Raw genomic sequence first — 17,636 nt, 5'->3', positions numbered from 1 at the left:
ATAAAATCGTGAAAAGCAGGTTTATAAAATGGTAAGTCGATGGATGGTAGCGTACATACTCTTTGGATACCCCTCCTCCCGCGAAAGGTTTCACCAAGGGGTCCTTGATCTTAGGGGTTGTTCCGAATTGAAGACAGAACGTCTCTTTCACGAAAGGTAAGTGTTTCTAAAGGAAATGCCTCAATAATTTTCTATCGCTCGACACTAGAGGTAAATCTGAGCGCACGGCAGTGGGCCAGGCCAAGTTCCAGTATCTACTTTATAGGTAAGACTATAATTGGTCAGATCTCATTTTATGTATAAATCTGAGCGCACGGCAGTGGGCCAGGCCAAGTTCCAGTATCTACTTTATAGGTAAGACTATAATTGGTCAGATCTCATTTTATGTACCATATTTTCTAGGAAATAACTTAAAGAATAGAGGTGTCCAAGATGATTTTTAATTTTTTAAGCGTCTCGGATGGTGTTTATGTATGTTCATATTTTCTCTCGAGATGTTTCGATTTTTTCAGTATAAAATGTAAAATGCAGTTTCTTTGTGTTATTATGTCACAACTTTGGTGCTCACTGCAGCATTGTAGGATTTTCCCAATATCTCAATTACCCAGATTTCGACCGTTTTTTTGCGGTTTTCTGTTTCAGCTATACCGACTAAACTGTTAGAGATATTGTAAAAGTTAGGGTAAAAGATCACTCAAATAAGCATCATTCAATAGGATAAAGAAAGTCGTGCCTCGAATTATCACACGGGGTCGCTTTTTTTAGACCAATTCACGAAGCCCATGGTAAGTGAACAGTTTCAAGGGTAATACACTATATGATGACTATACAGTGCAGAGAGTTTCAAGGAGATACATACGTGAGGTTGGGAATTTCAGGAGTCAGTGTGGGAATTTCAGCAGATGTCAGTGTGGGAATTTCAGGAGAAATCTGTGGGATTTTTAGGAGAAGAAGTTGGGGTGAGAATATCAAGAGAAGCAGGAATAGGTCAAAGATTAAAAGAAAAGCGAGAGTGAGGCTGTGGTTATGTACCGAGTTGTGGAAGGCAAGGTTGGTAAACTTGCCTCGTTTTTCAGTTACCACTCCCATTCCAAACTGTAGAAACAATATCCTGTCTCACTTAGTCCGAGCTCATCTCAACCCGGTACATAACCACAACCTGAAGAAGAGGAGGAGGAATTGAGATCGGAAAGAGAAAGTACTCGTACAAAGAGAAAATGAATGAAAATAAATTACACAGAAATTTCTTGACCCCGCCGGGAATCGAACCCGGGTCTCCCGCGTGCAAGGCGAGCGCAGTGACCACTACGCCATGGGAGCTGACCCTGAAGTGTATTAGTACGAAAGAAATGATTCGTAATCCTCCTTGGGAGGTGAGGGAAAGTAAGAATGACTATTAGGATTCTTGGTATTAGGAATGATGTTATTACAGTAAGACCAGAGCTTACCAAACATACCGAGATCATAAGGCGGTATTTAGAATTTAACATCATTGCTCGAGTTGGTAAGCTTAGCCTCGAGAGTGCTGATTTAATATTGAGGATTAGGATCTTATTTGATTATGATACTTCAATATTAATGGTTCTATTTCCTCTCTCGTTCTTTGCAGGGAGACATTATGAGTGCGGCAGAGACAGAGACCGCCACTGATCCTGTGGTGAATCAGAATGGCACTGGTGATCCTGATCCTGTCAAAGCAGAACAGGATGTCAAAGTAAACAACAACAATACCAGTGACTCGACGTCCTCTAGTAGTCCTCCCCCTAGCTCTACTGAAGTCACCCCTGTCAAGAAGTCACCAGCCCCTCCCTCCTCCTCATCCTCCGCGCCTGCTCCCTCCCATCACAATGAGAGTAATAGTGGCAATAGTACCAAGGCTGCTAGTGTGGAGCCTCCCCCCCGTGATGAACCCAGGCTAGAACCTGTCGATGGTATTGTACAGCCACCGGTCGTCCCTCCCAAGCATCGTCCTGGCAGGAATACTAACCAATTGCAATATATAGTCAAGAACGTGATGAAGGCAGTATGGAAACATCCCCACGCGTGGCCCTTCCATGAACCAGTGGATGCCATCAACTTGAATCTACCAGACTATCACAAGGTAATCACGCAACCCATGGATCTGGGCACGATCAAGAAACGTCTGGAGAATAATTACTACTGGTCAGGCAAGGAAGCCATCCAAGATTTCACAACCATGTTTACCAACTGTTATGTATATAATAAACCAGGCGAGGATGTGGTACTCATGGCGCAGAACTTGGAACAACTCTTCCTGACCAAGATCACGGGGATGCCATCAGAGGAAGTTGTACTGGATGCACCTCAACCTCGCAGCTCTAAGAAGAAACCTCCAGTGTCTGCCTCGCCTTCCCTCAACCCTGTAATTAAAACTCCTGTCATCCCCCTCAATAAATTACCCTCGGCCACGAGCACACCTAAACCTCGGCCACCCAACCCTGTGCTAGGCAGTACTGCTACGACCACCACCGCACCCAAGGTCAATCATCTGAATAGTATGAATGCACCAGACACGCCTGATATGAAGAAAGCAATCAAGAGGAAAGCGGACGGTAGCATTGATCATACGCCCTCCTCTCTCCACCCAACACCTGTCAAGTCAGCCAAACAGCTAAACACAAGGCGAGAATCAGGAAGTATCACTAAGAAACCTCAGAGGATCTCAGAAGAAGGAGGAGGAGGAAGTGGGCTAGGGGGTAGTAAGACGCCATTGTGGTACAAATATTGTTCGGAAATCATTGCTGAACTGTTTCATAAAAAGCATCAGAACTATGCGTGGCCATTCTATACCCCTGTCGATGTAGAGAAGTTGGGACTAACAGACTACTTTGATATTATCAAGAAACCCATGGATCTCGGTACTGTGAGGAAGAAGATGAGGAACAGGACGTACAAGACTGCCAAGGAATTCGCAGATGATGTACGACTAATATTTTCCAATTGTTACAAGTATAATCCTCCCGATCATAATGTAGTGACCATGGCCCGACAGTTATCAGCAGTGTTTGAAGATAGGTTTGCTAAGATGCCGGATGAGAGTAACTTAGCTTCTAGAGCTGCAGCCAGTGTATCAAGCGATGATGATTCGGAAGACGAGAGACAAAACCAGCTGAAATATCTACAAGAACAACTGAAATCCTTGACTGATCAGATCCGATTGTTAGTAGAAGACTCGACGAAACCCAAGAAAAAGAAGAAGAAGAATCGAGATCAGCCGAAATCAAAAATGCCAATGGGTCAGAATAGCGCGATGATGAATGATCATGTAAATAAAATGAACAAAGCACCAGCCCCTCTCAACAACGGTCAGAAACCCAAGAGTCTGAATAATGTACGTAAACCTCAAGCCAGTAATCCACAACAAGCGAAGAAACCTAAACCCAACAATGCCAATACTGTAGCCGCTAAGAAACAAGTGAGAACGTTTGACTCGGAGGATGAAGATGTGGCTAAACCCATGTCCTATGATGAGAAGCGACAACTCAGTCTAGATATCAATAAGTTACCTGGTGACAAGCTTGGCAAAGTGGTTCATATTATACAATCCAGAGAACCTTCACTACGTGAACCCAATCCGGATGAAATAGAAATCGACTTTGAAACGCTCAAACCTTCCACCCTGCGGGAACTGGAACAATATGTCAGCTCCTGTCTCAGGAAACGAACTTACAAGAAAACACCAAAACCCAAGGACGAGAAGTTTGCAGAGAAGAAGCATGAGCTTGAGAAGAGACTCCAAGATGTTACCAGTCAGATTGACTCTACCAACAAGAAGCTGAAGAAGCCGAAACCTACGACCAGTGCAGCAGGACCTACTGGTGCCTCCAGACTGTCTGCTTCCAGTTCCAGTAGTTCTGATTCAGACTCGAGTGGGCAGAGTACATCGTCTAGTAGTAGTGAGAGTAGTGACTCGGAGGGAGAGAAGGGACCGCACTAGGGACCAAGCAATGTTCTTGTTGTTGATTAGGAAATCTTTGACTTATGTGTTCTCTCTTCACGACCAGGCTATGATTAGAGGATACGTGAAACAAAGATTAGAAATGTTGAGTGTAAAGTTCTGTTCATTCTCAGCATAGTCCAGGGAACCTCCTGGCCAAATAGAAATGTTTTAAACAGAAACATATTTAGCCTAGTATTAAAATACTTCCAGATATATTGTAACATTTTTTTGTTGTACATATTTACTTGATTTTTTTTTTTTTTAGTTACTAAATTAATGAGCCCTTTGACAATTGGAAATAAAAATACCTTTTTACTTTCCTTATCCTTATTTTTAAAAATTACTACTAAAAATACCTATCCATGAAATATTAGGTAGGTTTATGAAAATAAATAGGATGGACATTTCAAACAAAGAAATTCGGATTCAATGTCTGAGTGTAAGTGGCGGAAAAATCTTGTGCCCGCCACTTACGCTCAGAAAAAGCTTCAGCCCGCGGCCTCTCAGATAGTCTGATAGACCTAGGTCTGAAGCTTTTGTGTGGCTGGCATATTGTGTGGCCCAGAAAGAGTAACGCAGGCCAGTTAGTATTTTATGCCCAGTCCTCCATACTGTTTGGCATTTGTCAATCTGGTGGGGACTTTAAAATTCGACGGCTATAAAAAAATTGTTTTCTTCAATTTAAGGTATTTTTATTTATTTTTCAAACCCCTCCTCCATTTATGGCACCCCAAGTCCATACCGTTCATGTGTTGTGTGAAAATGTTGCTGTACATAATAGAAAGTAATTACAGAGAGAGAAAAAAAAAGAGTTTTTTTTATTTTATTTTTAGAGTTTTTTAATTGTATCTTTTTTTCCCCTTCTTGAAAAAAAGTTGGATTTTTTTCTCCCCCTTGTGAATATTTCTAACTATTTGTCAAATATAATTGTGCTATCAGCTATCATGGAGAGAAATAGAGATCTTAATCCAGCCTCTCCCAGTCTTAGGGGGAACTCGGACATTTACCTATGGAAATTTCTTGAATAAATTTCGTTTGTTTAAAAAAATAGATTAAGTTAAGCAACGGTATGCGTGTAGGTATGTTGGTTGGTATGTCATGTTTGTATGAATAGAAAAGTAATAGGTATCTATGTAGATGGGTACCCTTCTGGACAATTTTGCGCTGGCCGTTTCGCGATGCACTCAGGCCTCGTGAGGATAACTGAGCTTTTTGAAATTCTGGTGAAATTGCGAAACATAAAAGCCATGAACTTAGCAGTTAAAAGGCTACCTCAAGTAAAAAAAAAAGTAGAAATAAACATCAAAATGAGTTTTCATGCCGAATAGCTTGCTAGTGATTAAAAAAACACACCCCCACCCAAAGTTGTGACTTTGCCGAGAAATGAATAGTTCATCTCTAAAGGGGATTTAGCTAAAAACTCGTTTTTTTTTTCCTTTTTCTTTTTTTTTACCTGCATACCTACCTTATTTATTTATATTTTGAGGGCATATTTTTTTCGCACACCGTTACGTTCATGAGATTTGTCAGACGCATTTGATAAGCATTAAGCACTGAAACCGAATATTGTCGATGTGATACGATTGTTACTTCGTTAAACTCGATTTCTAATTAAGTGCAGGATACACTCCAGAGTACAGTCGTCCCGCCTGAGGCGAACAAAATCGAACAGATAGGGTTCGTCCTTGGAACGGCTGGCTTTCTCCTGTCCTGTTCTTTCTTCGATTTCGGGGCGAAAAGGCCTCCGCTGTCACGGTTTCCTTTATCAAACCTCGAAAAAAAGTGCAAACATTCTTCTGATGTACATTGGGGAGTATTCAAATCTGCTTCTAAGTCACAGTTCCCTCTATCAAACCTCGAAAATAGTCGAAATATTCTTACTGATTTTTAAATGAGAGTATTCAAATCTGCCTCTAAGTAACAGTGGGGCCCATCTAATTGCCTGTAAAATATTGGACGGTTTGTTGAACGGGGAGGTAACCTGAACGGAATCTATCTGTGACGGGGAGGTAACCTGAACGGAATCTATCTGTGACGGGAAGGTAACCTGAACGGAATCTATCTGTGTATTCTGTGTCCAATCAAATGCTTCTCCAAGACTCTATTTCTTCATGATAGCTCTTCTGTTCTATGAGAAATGTGTAAAGAGTGAGTGAGTTATACCTACACTTAAATTTAGACCACGCTACGCCACTGGTTCATTTCATGTGTTGAACATATCTGCTAATTATGACTTACATATTTACCTATGTATCTAAAAATCCAAAATGAAAATGCTACTTTGGAACTTTGGAGCACACAAATCCTGTTTCCCTGGAGTGCGTGAGAGTGTTTATTTATCACTTGTCTTAATCATAGTGTGTGAGTTGTGAGTCCTTGGATTATAATTTGCGTTACCCCCTGGCATGATTTTGTATTTTACAGAGCCATCCCTGAGTGATATTCAATTGCCACCAAAAGTTGTCAAGCAAGGTGATTATAATATTTTTTCAGAGCTTTTTTTAAATAACTTTCCCATTTAACCGAATAGGATTGGGTGTCTAACTCGGTCTATCCAGGGTAAGTTTCAACTTCCGATGAATGTAATGTCCCACACGCAGACTGTCTGATAAACCCAGTCTGTCAGACCGTCTGATAGACTCAGGTCTGTCAGACACTCTCAGCGTAAGGGTCGCACTAGTCTGACAACCTTTACTTCGGGGGCCGTTACTCAAGAAGGGGTACCTATATTGTTTAATTTTTGTTCGTGGTTAAAACAGGTTCAATGGTTAAACAGATTTTCGTTCTTATCTAAAGGACTAATAATCTTTTTCTGTGGCAAATGAATCACCTGGTGGGTGTTTTATCGCGGTTTTATCCTGTTTCTAGATCGAGTTAATAACACCACACAATCCCGCCTTATGATTGTCGCTAATCCTGGTTGTAACAGTATTACCTACCTATTTGCACATATCGTTTTTCGTTTGTCCTCTAACATGACCATAGTAAAATTGTTGTCTTTGTGAAAAATTACCGGAGTGAAATAGACATGGTCTAATGCTGCGATGGTTTCAATAAAGAATATGATTTCCAAGCAGTCAAGGTAGGTAGGCGTAGGCGCGTCAAGTATCAAATGTCTTGGACCCTATTCGACGAAACGATTAGCATAATAGCATCCCAAACACAGGAAAAAGTTCGACATCGATTACTGGACTAACTTTTTAGTTGTCATTTGTCCCTAGTATATTTATTCCTTCTTTGGGTTAATAGGTCAATAACTGAAATGGAAAAAATGTAGGTATGGGTAAAATTCAAGGTCATTTATTAGAATTATCTTATTTGTTAGGTTTATATTAGACATCCTATGTATTAACATTATTCTTACCGTTTCTATTATTCTTCCGGGACATTCTTTATCCTGTTTCTAGATCGAGTTAATAACACCACACAATCCCGCCTTATGATTGTCGCTAATCCTGGTTGTAACAGTATTACCTACCTGTTTGCACATATCGTTTTTCGTTTGTCCTCTAACATGACCAAGATGAAATTTTTTTCTTTGTGAAAAATTACCCGAGTGAAATAGACATGGTCTAATGCTGCGATGGTTTCAATAAACAATATGATTTCCAAGCAGTCAAGGTAGGTAGGCGCGTTAAGTATCAAATGTCTTGGACCCTATTCGACGAAACGATTAGCATAATACCATCCCAAACCCAGGAAAAAGTTCGACATCGAAAAATTAATAATACCTAATAATAATAATTTAAAATGAAAAAATACTACGAACAGGTGATGTTCAAGACTATGTCCAGACACCAACCACACGTTTCGTTGTTGAACTTAAGTGGTCTGTGGAGATTAACGAGACTTGTGTACTGTGTAGGTGGTTTGCTGTTGCTATGTTTGCTTGAAGAAGTTAAGAAGGTTTTATATGCACTAGAGAGGCTCTATACTTTATGGTATATAGTTCGTGGATTCGTAGAAGCTTAACCAATAACCTGCTTAACCTATCCTTTAGGGCTGTTTAGCCCCCTACACCTAAGTGAGGGACCTAATTGGGCTTTTTGTGTATGGAGTCAAGCTGTTCATAACGGAGCTCGAAGATCCGAGCGATCTTCAATAGATGATACCAAACTGTTACTAACGGGCTCTAGTCTTGATTTTAAATCATTACATGAAAGTAAAATCGAAAAATCAAATCAAGAATAATAATAAACTGAATATTAAACAATTTAGGTAGGTACATAGGTACTGATTTTCTTTAATCACGATCGAATAAACTACGGGCTAAAAAATTCTCGGAGGGACGGACCCAGCTTGTTGTGTATGAAGTCAAGCTGTTCATAACTGAGCTCGAAGATCCGAGCGATCTTCAATAGATGATAAAAAACTGTTACTATTTTATGTCATTGAGAGTGGAACCTTTTCAACCTTTCAGATGATGACTTGGACTTTGATGAGACCAACATACATGTTCAGAAAGACATAAAGATTGGTGGCAATGTGGTGGCCAAGATATTCTTCGCCCTTGTCTTCGGGGCTTTGATTTGTATGGTGGGACTCATTGTGTTTGAGCATAGAGGAACTGGCAATGAAGGTAATCCATCAGTCTGTTTTTTTACTTTCCTTATCCCCAGAATGTTTTCATTTCAGAGTGCCGTTAAGGGAAATGTTTTGTTTGGTAGTAATCACTTTATTTCCTTGCCAGTCAAATATCTCCTTTCTTCCTTATCAATTGATTTTTTTGGGCACTAGACAAATTTATCATGTTTTATTGTTAAGAATCTCTTGTTATTTCTTATCCTCGTTATTGTGGTGAAAATATTTGACCACAATAATATTTTATATTGTAGTAGCCCACTGCTGCACCCAAACTTCGTAAACCATGAAGAAATTAAAACATTATCCAATTACTAAGTAAAAGATGAAACATTTTTCACCCATACACGGGACTAGTTTAATACGGTCGTATTTGTGCTTACGATTTCCAGTTGCCGTTAAGTTCGGCGTAGGCGTAGCGTTGATCGTAGTGGCCCACGTGGTTCTAGTCAGCAAATGGAAAGCAAACGTCGACACGGGTGAGCTGCCAAAACTACATTTCCCTTAGAGTGTGCTTTTGTGCTGCTTCTACTCACCCTCAGTTTTTTCATTTCCGCTAGCTATTTTCAGGGTACTTGTTCAGAAGTCACGCCAATGGAAATTTGCTAAAAAAAGGAGCTGGCACAAATGAGCAGTGACCAGTGTTATTATACGTACATAGGTACTGATTTTCTTTAATCACGATCGAATAAACTATAGGCTAAAAAATTCCCGGAGGGACGGACCCAGCTTGTTACTTTCCTTATCCTATACTCCTATCATAGAGGAAGAAGAAGAAGGTACCTAATGTAATTTCGCTTTAGGATCGACAGATGGAACTGAGATATTGAGGACCAAATTTTTCGTAACCCTGTATAAAATTCCGATTCACTTTTCATCTCACCCTGTACGTGTGATCAGCTGATTTGAAAGCACGGTCCGAGGAAGAGAAAAGAAAGATCAACTTATAATATTATGACGTAATGAGTTCTATAGGGTGCTCCAAAAAGATCTGTTTCTGGGACATTATCCAGATTGTGCGATTATTTTGAGGGTGCGAAAATTCGTTCATCCGTCCTCTAATTTCTAAATAACCGTTCGCACGTGTCGTTCTGGAAAAAATCGTGTTGTGTGTTTTGGGAACACTCATTAAATAATTGCATTGCCTACAAGTGTCGTTCGGAAAAAAAAAAAAATCAGATGAAACTCGCGAAAAATGTGAACAGGCCTTAATTGAATTTCCATAATCGTAAAAAAACCCTCTGCTTGGATCTAGGTAACCGATTTTGAACGTTGCGTAACTTTTGACAGCCCATGTAGACACGAACAAAATGATCTTTTTGTTTCTCATTTTTCTGACCATGATTATTAGTTCAGAAGAATTCCGCTGCGTTATCAGCGCTCAATGCGCAGAAATCCGAAAAGTAAACAAAAATTTGCCAGTTCCAAAACTTCCAAAGCAAAGTGATAGTGGTCTAGTTTCTATCATTTTCATAGGTTCATAGGTTTGGAAAAACCAAACCTATGAAAATGATAGAGAATAGTTTCTATCATTTTCATAGGTTTGGTTTTGCAGCCGAACACGCGCCACAGCAGACTAGTCGCGCGACTTTTCAGAGCGCGAAGTTGCGCGATGCAATGAAAATGATTCTGTAACTTCTGCTAAGTGAAGAGAGAAGGAAGACAAGATAGGAGAGAGCCAGCCGTTTCGAGAACGTACCTTATCTCTTCAGGATATAATCATCCCCGGGCGGGAATCGAACCAGCGACCTAGCGCTTACAAGCAGACGGGCTACCGTCCAAGCTAACCAGGCTGGCCAGACAAAAGAAAACTCGTCGAATTAAAATTTGGACCTCACTGTGTACCAGATGTGTAAAGAGTGAGTGAGCTATAAAAAATAACTACTCTTTCCAGCGAACTACTCAGTCAATGAGTCAGATCCTGAAACATGTAACTTCATACTCTTCAACTCCTTACCGATGGGACATATTTATAGGGAGTTGAATCTGACTCATTAAGTTGTCCATTGAAAATAGTTCTTTATATGTAACTTATAACTCTTTTGCACATCTCTACCTTCGTACATAAAAAACCGTATAAACCTACTACTAATCTTCATAGCACAAATTGCCACAGTCATATTCCTTGTATCGTAGATCCGGATAAATAAACTTCATATTGCCAAAGGGTAATGCCCATCACCATGCTTCTCCTAAAACCTTTTCTTATTGGCTTGGAATTGTCAGATTTATTTATTTAGATTATTTTTCATTTTAACATGATGATTGATGTTTTTTGTACATTTTTATCCAGGAAAAGAAAATCTAATCGAATTATATATTTTAAAAAAATATATACCTACCTGTTCTGTACTTGTACATTTGATAAAAATTGACATTCCGTTTCTTGTTCTTTTTTATTCAAACTTGGCGAAAGGAATTAGTAGACTAGATACCGTACCTACTCCACGAACCACAACAGGGTCTCCACGAACTTTTGGTCACCTTTTTTTAAGAACCTTGCACTGGAAAAATTAAAAAAAAACACCTTTCTCTTTAAATTTGAAGCTTAGTTATTTAAGCTTCATTTCATCCAAGTTTAAAGGCTCAAATACCATCATTGGTACACTGGTAAGACATTAAATTAAAAATAAATAATAGAGACAGTTATTATAAATATGATATTTTTATAATAGTTCATAAAAATTTATAACAGTAAAAATAATAGTTGTGTATAAATAAATATAATTGATCTACTTTTTGAAATTTAACCTAAAAAAGGTGCTAAAATGGAAAAATGCTTTTTCTGGCATCCGAATAATTCTTCTATTTTGAAATCTAATGGAATGGACAGGAATGTAAAATAAAAGTTCCTCTGAGTACGACTACGCACTAAATTTAGAAAACTAAGATAATTATAGGCTTTAAGAAATGCATATCAGAATAATGAAGACATTTGAATTAATGCAAAACTTGAGGAAAATTTTTGGACCCCTGTTAACACCTGCATAATTATTTAATTTAATACAAAAGGGATGCATCTATATTGAATTTGCATTGAATTTTTTTTTAAGATTTGACAGAGGGAACTGTAACTGCTATGGTCTTATCGTCCCGAAATCGAAGAGAGAAGGAAGACAGGATGGAAGAAAGTTGACAGAGGGAACTGTAACTGCTATGGTCTTATCGTCCCGAAATCGAAGAGAGAAGGAAGACAGGATAGGAGAAAGCGATTATCGTCCCGAAATCGAAGAGAGAAGGAAGACAGGATAGGAGAAAGCCTGCCGACAGAGGGAACTGTAACTGCTATGGTCTTATCGTCCCGAAATCGAAGAGAGAAGGAAGACAGGATAGGAACACAGAGGGAACTGTAACTGCTATGGTCTTATCGTCCCGAAATCGAAGAGAGAAGGAAGACAGGATAGGAGAAAGCCAGGGGGAACTGTAACTGCTATGGTCTTATCGTCCCGAAATCGAAGAGAGAAGGAAGACAGGATAGGAGAAAGCCAGCCGTTCCGTAACTGTACTTTTTTAAGCGAATGCAAATATCAAGTTTTTTTTTAAAGAGGTTTGACAGAGGGAACTGTGACTGCTAGAGAAATCGAAGAGAGAAGGAAGACAGGATAGGAGAAAGCCAGCCGTTCCGAGAACGAACATTATCCCATCAGGATAAAATCGAAGAGAGAAGGAAGACAGGATAGGAGAAAGCCAGCCGTTCCGAGAACGAACATTATCCCAGCAGGATAAAATCCGGCCCGGGCGGGAATCGAACCCGCGGCCTAGCGCTTACAAGGTTTTACTTTTTATAAAAGAAAAAAGATATTTTTTGGTCAATTCTCTAGCAAGTATAAAAACGTTCTAAAATAAATAATCTTATCTAATGTTAAATTATTTTATTCGAGACTAAATAGTAAATAAATTTTGGCTAACATATACTACTACTTAAAAAGCAAATAGGAAAATGCCACTGGGAAGACATGAGAATTTGAAAGTATGGATGTTAAAAGTTCGAACAGTCCATCTCAAATAAAGTTCTAAAATAAAAAAAAAAACTTATCTAATTCTTAGAATAAGAGAGATTCAGTTTACTTGGTACACTACTTAAATATTATACAAATTAAATAAATACGGAGTTGCTCAAATTCATGAAAAAGTAATTTACCTAAAGTTCCTTTTGGCAACTGCACCAAAGTTTATATTGCACTAGTAGCTAATAGATATTCTAATGTAACGTCATAATTGAAGTAATGAAGTAATACTTGTCTTTATTTCTCCAAAATAAATTTAACTCTAGGATGTGTTAAAATAAATTCATTTTTTGCAAAAAAAAATAAAATTGTCTTTTGAAAACTTACAATCTACTTTGGTCTGGTTAAATAAATTTGGTTTCCAAAAATGTTAAATCTACTAAGACACAACAAAAGGTGCTTTTAAAAACTGCTAGTGAAAAATACCTCATTGAATTATATATTACAGAATAAGACTAAGGCATGTACCTATGGCTAACTACAATGAATACCTAATCTAATAGAATAACAGTCCATCTCAAAAAAAATTCTAAAAAAAAAAAAAAAAAAAACTTACCTAATTCTTAGAATAAGAGAGATTCGGTTTACTTGGTACACTACTTAAATATTATACAAATTAAATAAATACGGAGTTGCTCAAATTCATGAAAAAGTAATTTACCTAAAGTTCCTTTTGGCAACTGCACCAAAGTTTATATTGCACTAGTAGCTAATAGATATTCTAATGTAACGTCATAATTGAAGTAATGAAGTAATACTTGTCTTTATTTCTCCAAAATAAATTTAACTCTAGGATGTGTTAAAATAAATTCATTTTTTGCAAAAAAAAATAAAATTGTCTTTTGAAAACTTACAATCTACTTTGGTCTGGTTAAATAAATTTGGTTTCCAAAAATGTTAAATCTACTAAGACACAACAAAAGGTGCTTTTAAAAACTGCTAGTGAAAAATACCTCATTGAATTATATATTACAGAATAAGACTAAGGCATGTACCTATGGCTAACTACAATGAATACCTAATCTAATAGAATGGATTGGACAATTTTAAATAACTAATAAAATCATGTACAATTAGGAAATGTCGTTTGACTGCATTCGCAAGAATACCTACGTGTCTTTGGTCAAAAAGTAAATTATTTCACTCTGGATGCTTAATTAACTTTTAAAGTAAAAATTTACATGGGTACATACATAATAAATGTATAAAAATGAAATTGTAAAATTTTAGTACAAAATTTAGAATGGAGACAAAGCTCTGATTGGACAGAAGAAGCTCATAATTGAACTCAAGAAATTCGTGCTATAGCCCAGGAAATGCTGGAGACAGTATGTCGAATTTTGCATACAGATTGACCGTCGTATGTATGAAATCTAAAGATAAACTTAAGTTTAACTTGAAATGAAAATCTTGCCAAATTTCATGAAATCTAGCCAGTTATCTCAAGAAATGACATGAAATTGGCAACATTGTTCGTCTTAAGTTAAACTTAAGTTTATCTTTAGATTTCATACATACGGGGGTGAAACCAAAGTACCTAAAGACAAGAATAAATTATATTATTGATCAATAGATTTGTAACAGCTATTCCTAAGATACCAACTAATATTTTTATAGGAAAAAAAAGCTGTCCGAATATCAATAGCTTCACCATCCTACCTTAACTACCATCCAGTAACACTAGCGAAATTAAAAAGGACCAATACAAGATGATAGGAAAACGAATTTAAAGGAACCTTGATTTGAAGATAGCAGTTGGTGTAAAATAAGTAATAACTACACAAAGAGAGCCATTTGATCATACCGGCATAAAATAGACGGAACTAATGAACACAGAAAACCTAGGACCTAACAGCGCGCCCTGAGGCACACCGCACCATTTTCACCACTTCCCAATTCCTGAAAGGCATGGGGTGTAAAATAAGTAATAACTACACAAAGAGAGCCATTTGATCATACCGGCATAAAATAGACGGAACTAATGAACACAGAAAACCTAGAACCTAACAGCGCGCCCTGAGGCACGCCGCACCATTTTCACCACTTCCCAATTCCTGAAAGGCATGATGCTGTATTCTACCAGCTTTCTGTACGTTTTTTCTACAATTCCCCAACAGTTAATTCACTCGAAGCTTTGTAAACTACAACAATCCTTTTCGTTTAAGGACCTCTATGTCGAAAGCCGGATTCACATCCAGATAAAATTGTTCATAATGGTATTGCCGTGAGTTTCCATGTGCTGGTTCAACTTTTCGCTCTCGGTGAAAGCTTCGCCACATGTCACGCACTCGTACTGTTGCTGCTTGTTGTGATTCTCATCGTCAGGACGTAGGTGGCGACCCCTGTGGACGGAAAACCAGTCAGTTTGTAACTCTCGGAGAATTCAATGTTGCTTTAGAGGTGCATGCTGATATGAAAAATCGTCAGTCTGCTTAAACCTCATTAATGAACAAACAACACAGTGCTGACTATTAGGTTAGGTAAATGCAAAATATTGGGATATACATAAGTAGAAGAAATAAAATCGAAAGCACCACCAAAGATCAAACTCTCACGGGGCCCGCCTATTTAACTTGGTTGGTAGCGCGTCTGCCTTGTAAGCGCTAGGCCGCAGATTCGATTCCCGTCCGGGGCGGATTAAAAAAGTTTTTTTTTTTTTTTTTTTTTTTTTTTTTTTTTTCAAATTCGTCCCAAAGTCTGACCTCTACCGAGTCTACCGTATACTTACCTCCTATGAGTGACGTTAATCATGCCCTGGTCATTGGCCGCTGCCTTCTCAAACACATCCCACATGGGCGGTAATATCTCCTTGCGAAGTTTCTGTATTTCCATCAGATCCCGATCCTTAGGGTCTTCCGGGGGCTTTTTGCTTCCATTCTGTTTGCTAAACTCCACCAGGTAGTCGGCTAGGATACTTGACCTACGGGAAACAAGAATAGAATAGAAGATATGTACGTTGTTTATCTTGTCCGGATATGCTATTTTAATTATTTCTTACAAACTCAGTCGACGAAATAATGTTAATTGTAAGTCATATCACTACATATCTAAGAGGCACAAAGGCTTGTGACCACTGACCAGATAGAGTGGGGTAAAGGGACTTTTTAGGCCCTTTATAGCAGTATTTAGCAGTATAAACGAGGTCTCGTACATATATCTGATCGGCAGGCTGATAGACTTACAGACCTGGGTCTGTCATGCCGTCTTAAAAAGCTTGAGACCTGTCTGATTTTCCCGCCGCTACACACGTTAAGACGGTATGACGTATGACAGACCCAGGTCTGTGAGACCGCGGTCTGTTATACGGTCTGACGGGACGGTCCCCCCACTTAAGAAGTAAAAAGTTTTTTTTTTTACATTTATGGCCCAAGGGCGGACTGACTGAATAGTATTTGACTTACTGTTGTGCTGGGTTAAGTTGAAACGCCTCCTCTCGCATGAGAACATAATCGTCCGGGGTGGGATCGCTCAGCTCCGGCAGTTGTTTGCCATCTCCACTTCCACTCTCTACGGAGGTGTCCAGAGGTTTGTCCTCATCCATGTCCTCTTCATCATCGTCATCATCATCCTCGTCCTCACTTCCGAATTTGTCATCACCTCCATCCTGGCCTTCAGCTTCGTCTCCATTCTGAAATGGAAAAGATGGAAATAGAATTAAGGTAGAAATAGAAACACACTATCACGTCACGTGAGCTTTAGTACAGGCTGATTCCAGTGAGTTCTACATTTCACTGAACGACTGAAGGTAGAAACATACCTCCATCACGTCACGTCACGTGAAGTCATGGGGAGTAAGAAAGATATTCATTGTTAAAAATTTTCCCATAATATTGTAGGTGATTTCGTTCATGATAGCCGCACTGCCCTCACGTCACATGCTGTGATAGTTGTGTGGCTATCCTGAACGAAATCACCTATAATATTGTGGGAAAACTTTGAATTACATCTCTCTGACTCCCCGTGAGCTCACGTGACGTGATAATAGTGTGTTTCTACCTCTAGTGGTTCAGTGAAATGTAGAACCTAGAACTGGAATGGTGCCTATACTAAACCATAAGAAATTCAAGATGGCGGGCCATCGGTATCGGTTCCGTTCCCAGAGAGGAAAAACTCACTTTCCAGGTAAAACTCACTTTCCAGGAAAAACTCACTTTCCAGGTAAAACTCACTTTTTTGACGTCCCCAGCTTTATCCGACGTGTTCAAACACTTCCTCAACTTGATCTGTTGATCGACACAGGATTTTCTGAACGTCTCAAATTCCAGCAGCTTCTGAACACAGACATCACACAGGTGTTTGGGTAACTCAGCCTCATCCTTGTCCAACTGAAATCAAGAAAATGATACCATCTTGAGCTATCCTATCTTCCTTCTCTCTTCGATTTCGGGACGATAAGACCTTAGCAGTTACAGTTCCCTCTGTCAAACCTCTTTAAAAAAAAATGAATTAGGTATGTAGCTTGTAGCCTATATAAAACTTGTGGTTCACTGACCTGCAGACAGACTTCACTGAGAATAAGGGGCTTTACGGGACCTCAATCCTCTCCATTAGGCTAAGAGTGTAAAATTTCTCTATTGAGAAAACCGGGGAAACTGAGATGTATCGTTCGATATGAACTGTTAGAAAAATCCCATTGTGTGTACCAGGTCTAAAACCTGCACGCTCCTACTGTACACTTTACTACCTAGGTACTAAATGATAAACAGAAGATTTTGCCTCGTGTCGATCGAGAAATCAAAATTTTCAACGTAGGTAAAAAAAACCTCATAGACCCGATAAAGCAGTAAGGCAACTTTCCAATATTATACCTATTACACAGTACACACACTCATATACTTACTAGGTGAGGTTTTGGCGCAGAGGTTTCGAAACAATATGAAAGTAGATCAAACAGTCAAGTCAAGTGTCGTTAAACTCTTCTTGCCTGCTGCTGCCATGGTTTCCCCTCTCCACGCTACGCCAGAATGGGCACAGTTATGCTTTGAATTTCTCTTTCTGAGGTTCCGAGCTGAGGTCATTGCTTCAAATCAGCCGGAGTCCTCTACACTTCTTGGATTCGTTCTTGGTTTGCCCCAGCGTAGAAAATT

The 17,636-nt window shown here is 38.9% G+C and overlaps 3 protein-coding genes and 1 long non-coding RNA gene across 7 annotated transcripts in view; 2 read left to right on the top strand and 2 right to left on the bottom strand.

Annotated features, from left to right (window-relative positions):
* Positions 1 to 6,123, top strand: part of LOC103505688 (bromodomain-containing protein 3-like) — a 29,924-nt gene extending 23,801 nt beyond the window's left edge. For 3 of the 4 annotated variants that reach the window (XM_017442543.2, XM_017442545.2, XM_017442542.2), the window contains one exon: positions 1,610 to 6,123. In XM_017442543.2, the coding sequence (XP_017298032.1) occupies positions 1,619 to 3,958 (2,340 nt within the window). In that variant the 5' untranslated portion in view covers positions 1,610 to 1,618 and the 3' untranslated portion in view covers positions 3,959 to 6,123. The remainder of the gene's footprint in view (positions 1 to 1,609) is intronic. The other variant, XR_003390526.1, reaches the window with a different exon arrangement.
* A 158-nt stretch (positions 6,124 to 6,281) lies between these two features.
* LOC103505697 lies at positions 6,282 to 9,050 on the top strand. The gene is made up of 3 exons (XM_008470051.2): positions 6,282 to 6,433; positions 8,382 to 8,555; positions 8,935 to 9,050. The coding sequence occupies exons 1-3, from the start codon at positions 6,367 to 6,369 to the stop codon at positions 9,048 to 9,050; spliced, it is 357 nt and encodes a 118-aa protein (XP_008468273.1). The 5' UTR covers positions 6,282 to 6,366.
* Positions 9,051 to 12,781: 3,731 nt separating this feature from the next.
* Positions 12,782 to 13,838, bottom strand: LOC113465968. Its single transcript, XR_003390525.1, has 2 exons — positions 13,568 to 13,838; positions 12,782 to 13,040 (listed from the first exon to the last, which is right to left on the bottom strand). It is a non-coding gene; the product is annotated as an uncharacterized LOC113465968 (long non-coding RNA).
* Positions 13,839 to 15,262: 1,424 nt separating this feature from the next.
* On the bottom strand, positions 15,263 to 16,874 carry LOC103505695 (protein transport protein SEC7-like; the record flags this gene model as incomplete). The annotated part of the gene is made up of 3 exons (XM_017442537.2): positions 15,263 to 15,469; positions 15,951 to 16,177; positions 16,719 to 16,874. Coding segments are annotated over 3 exons (579 nt in total), but the record flags the coding sequence as incomplete, so codon positions are not given.
* Positions 16,875 to 17,636: the final 762 nt, after the last annotated feature.

The sequence above is a fragment of the Diaphorina citri genome, unplaced genomic scaffold (assembly GCF_000475195.1).
Source record: "Diaphorina citri unplaced genomic scaffold, Diaci psyllid genome assembly version 1.1 scaffold190, whole genome shotgun sequence".
NCBI lineage: Eukaryota > Metazoa > Arthropoda > Insecta > Hemiptera > Psyllidae > Diaphorina > Diaphorina citri.
Note: the sequence above shows the minus strand (reverse complement) of the source record. Positions and strands in the feature narration are given on the sequence as shown.

What these genes read in the sequence shown, in the direction of transcription:
- LOC103505697 (XM_008470051.2), top strand. Translation starts at nt 6,367, where the DNA reads ATGATTTTGTATTTTACAGAGCCATCCCTGAGTGATATTCAATTGCCA. An exon ending in ACCAAAAGTTGTCAAGCAAG is followed by an intron (nt 6,434 to 8,381) that starts GTGATTATAATA and finishes TCAACCTTTCAG; the next exon opens with ATGATGACTTGGACTTTGAT. An exon ending in TGAAGGTAATCCATCAGTCT is followed by an intron (nt 8,556 to 8,934) that starts GTTTTTTTACTT and finishes TACGATTTCCAG; the next exon opens with TTGCCGTTAAGTTCGGCGTA.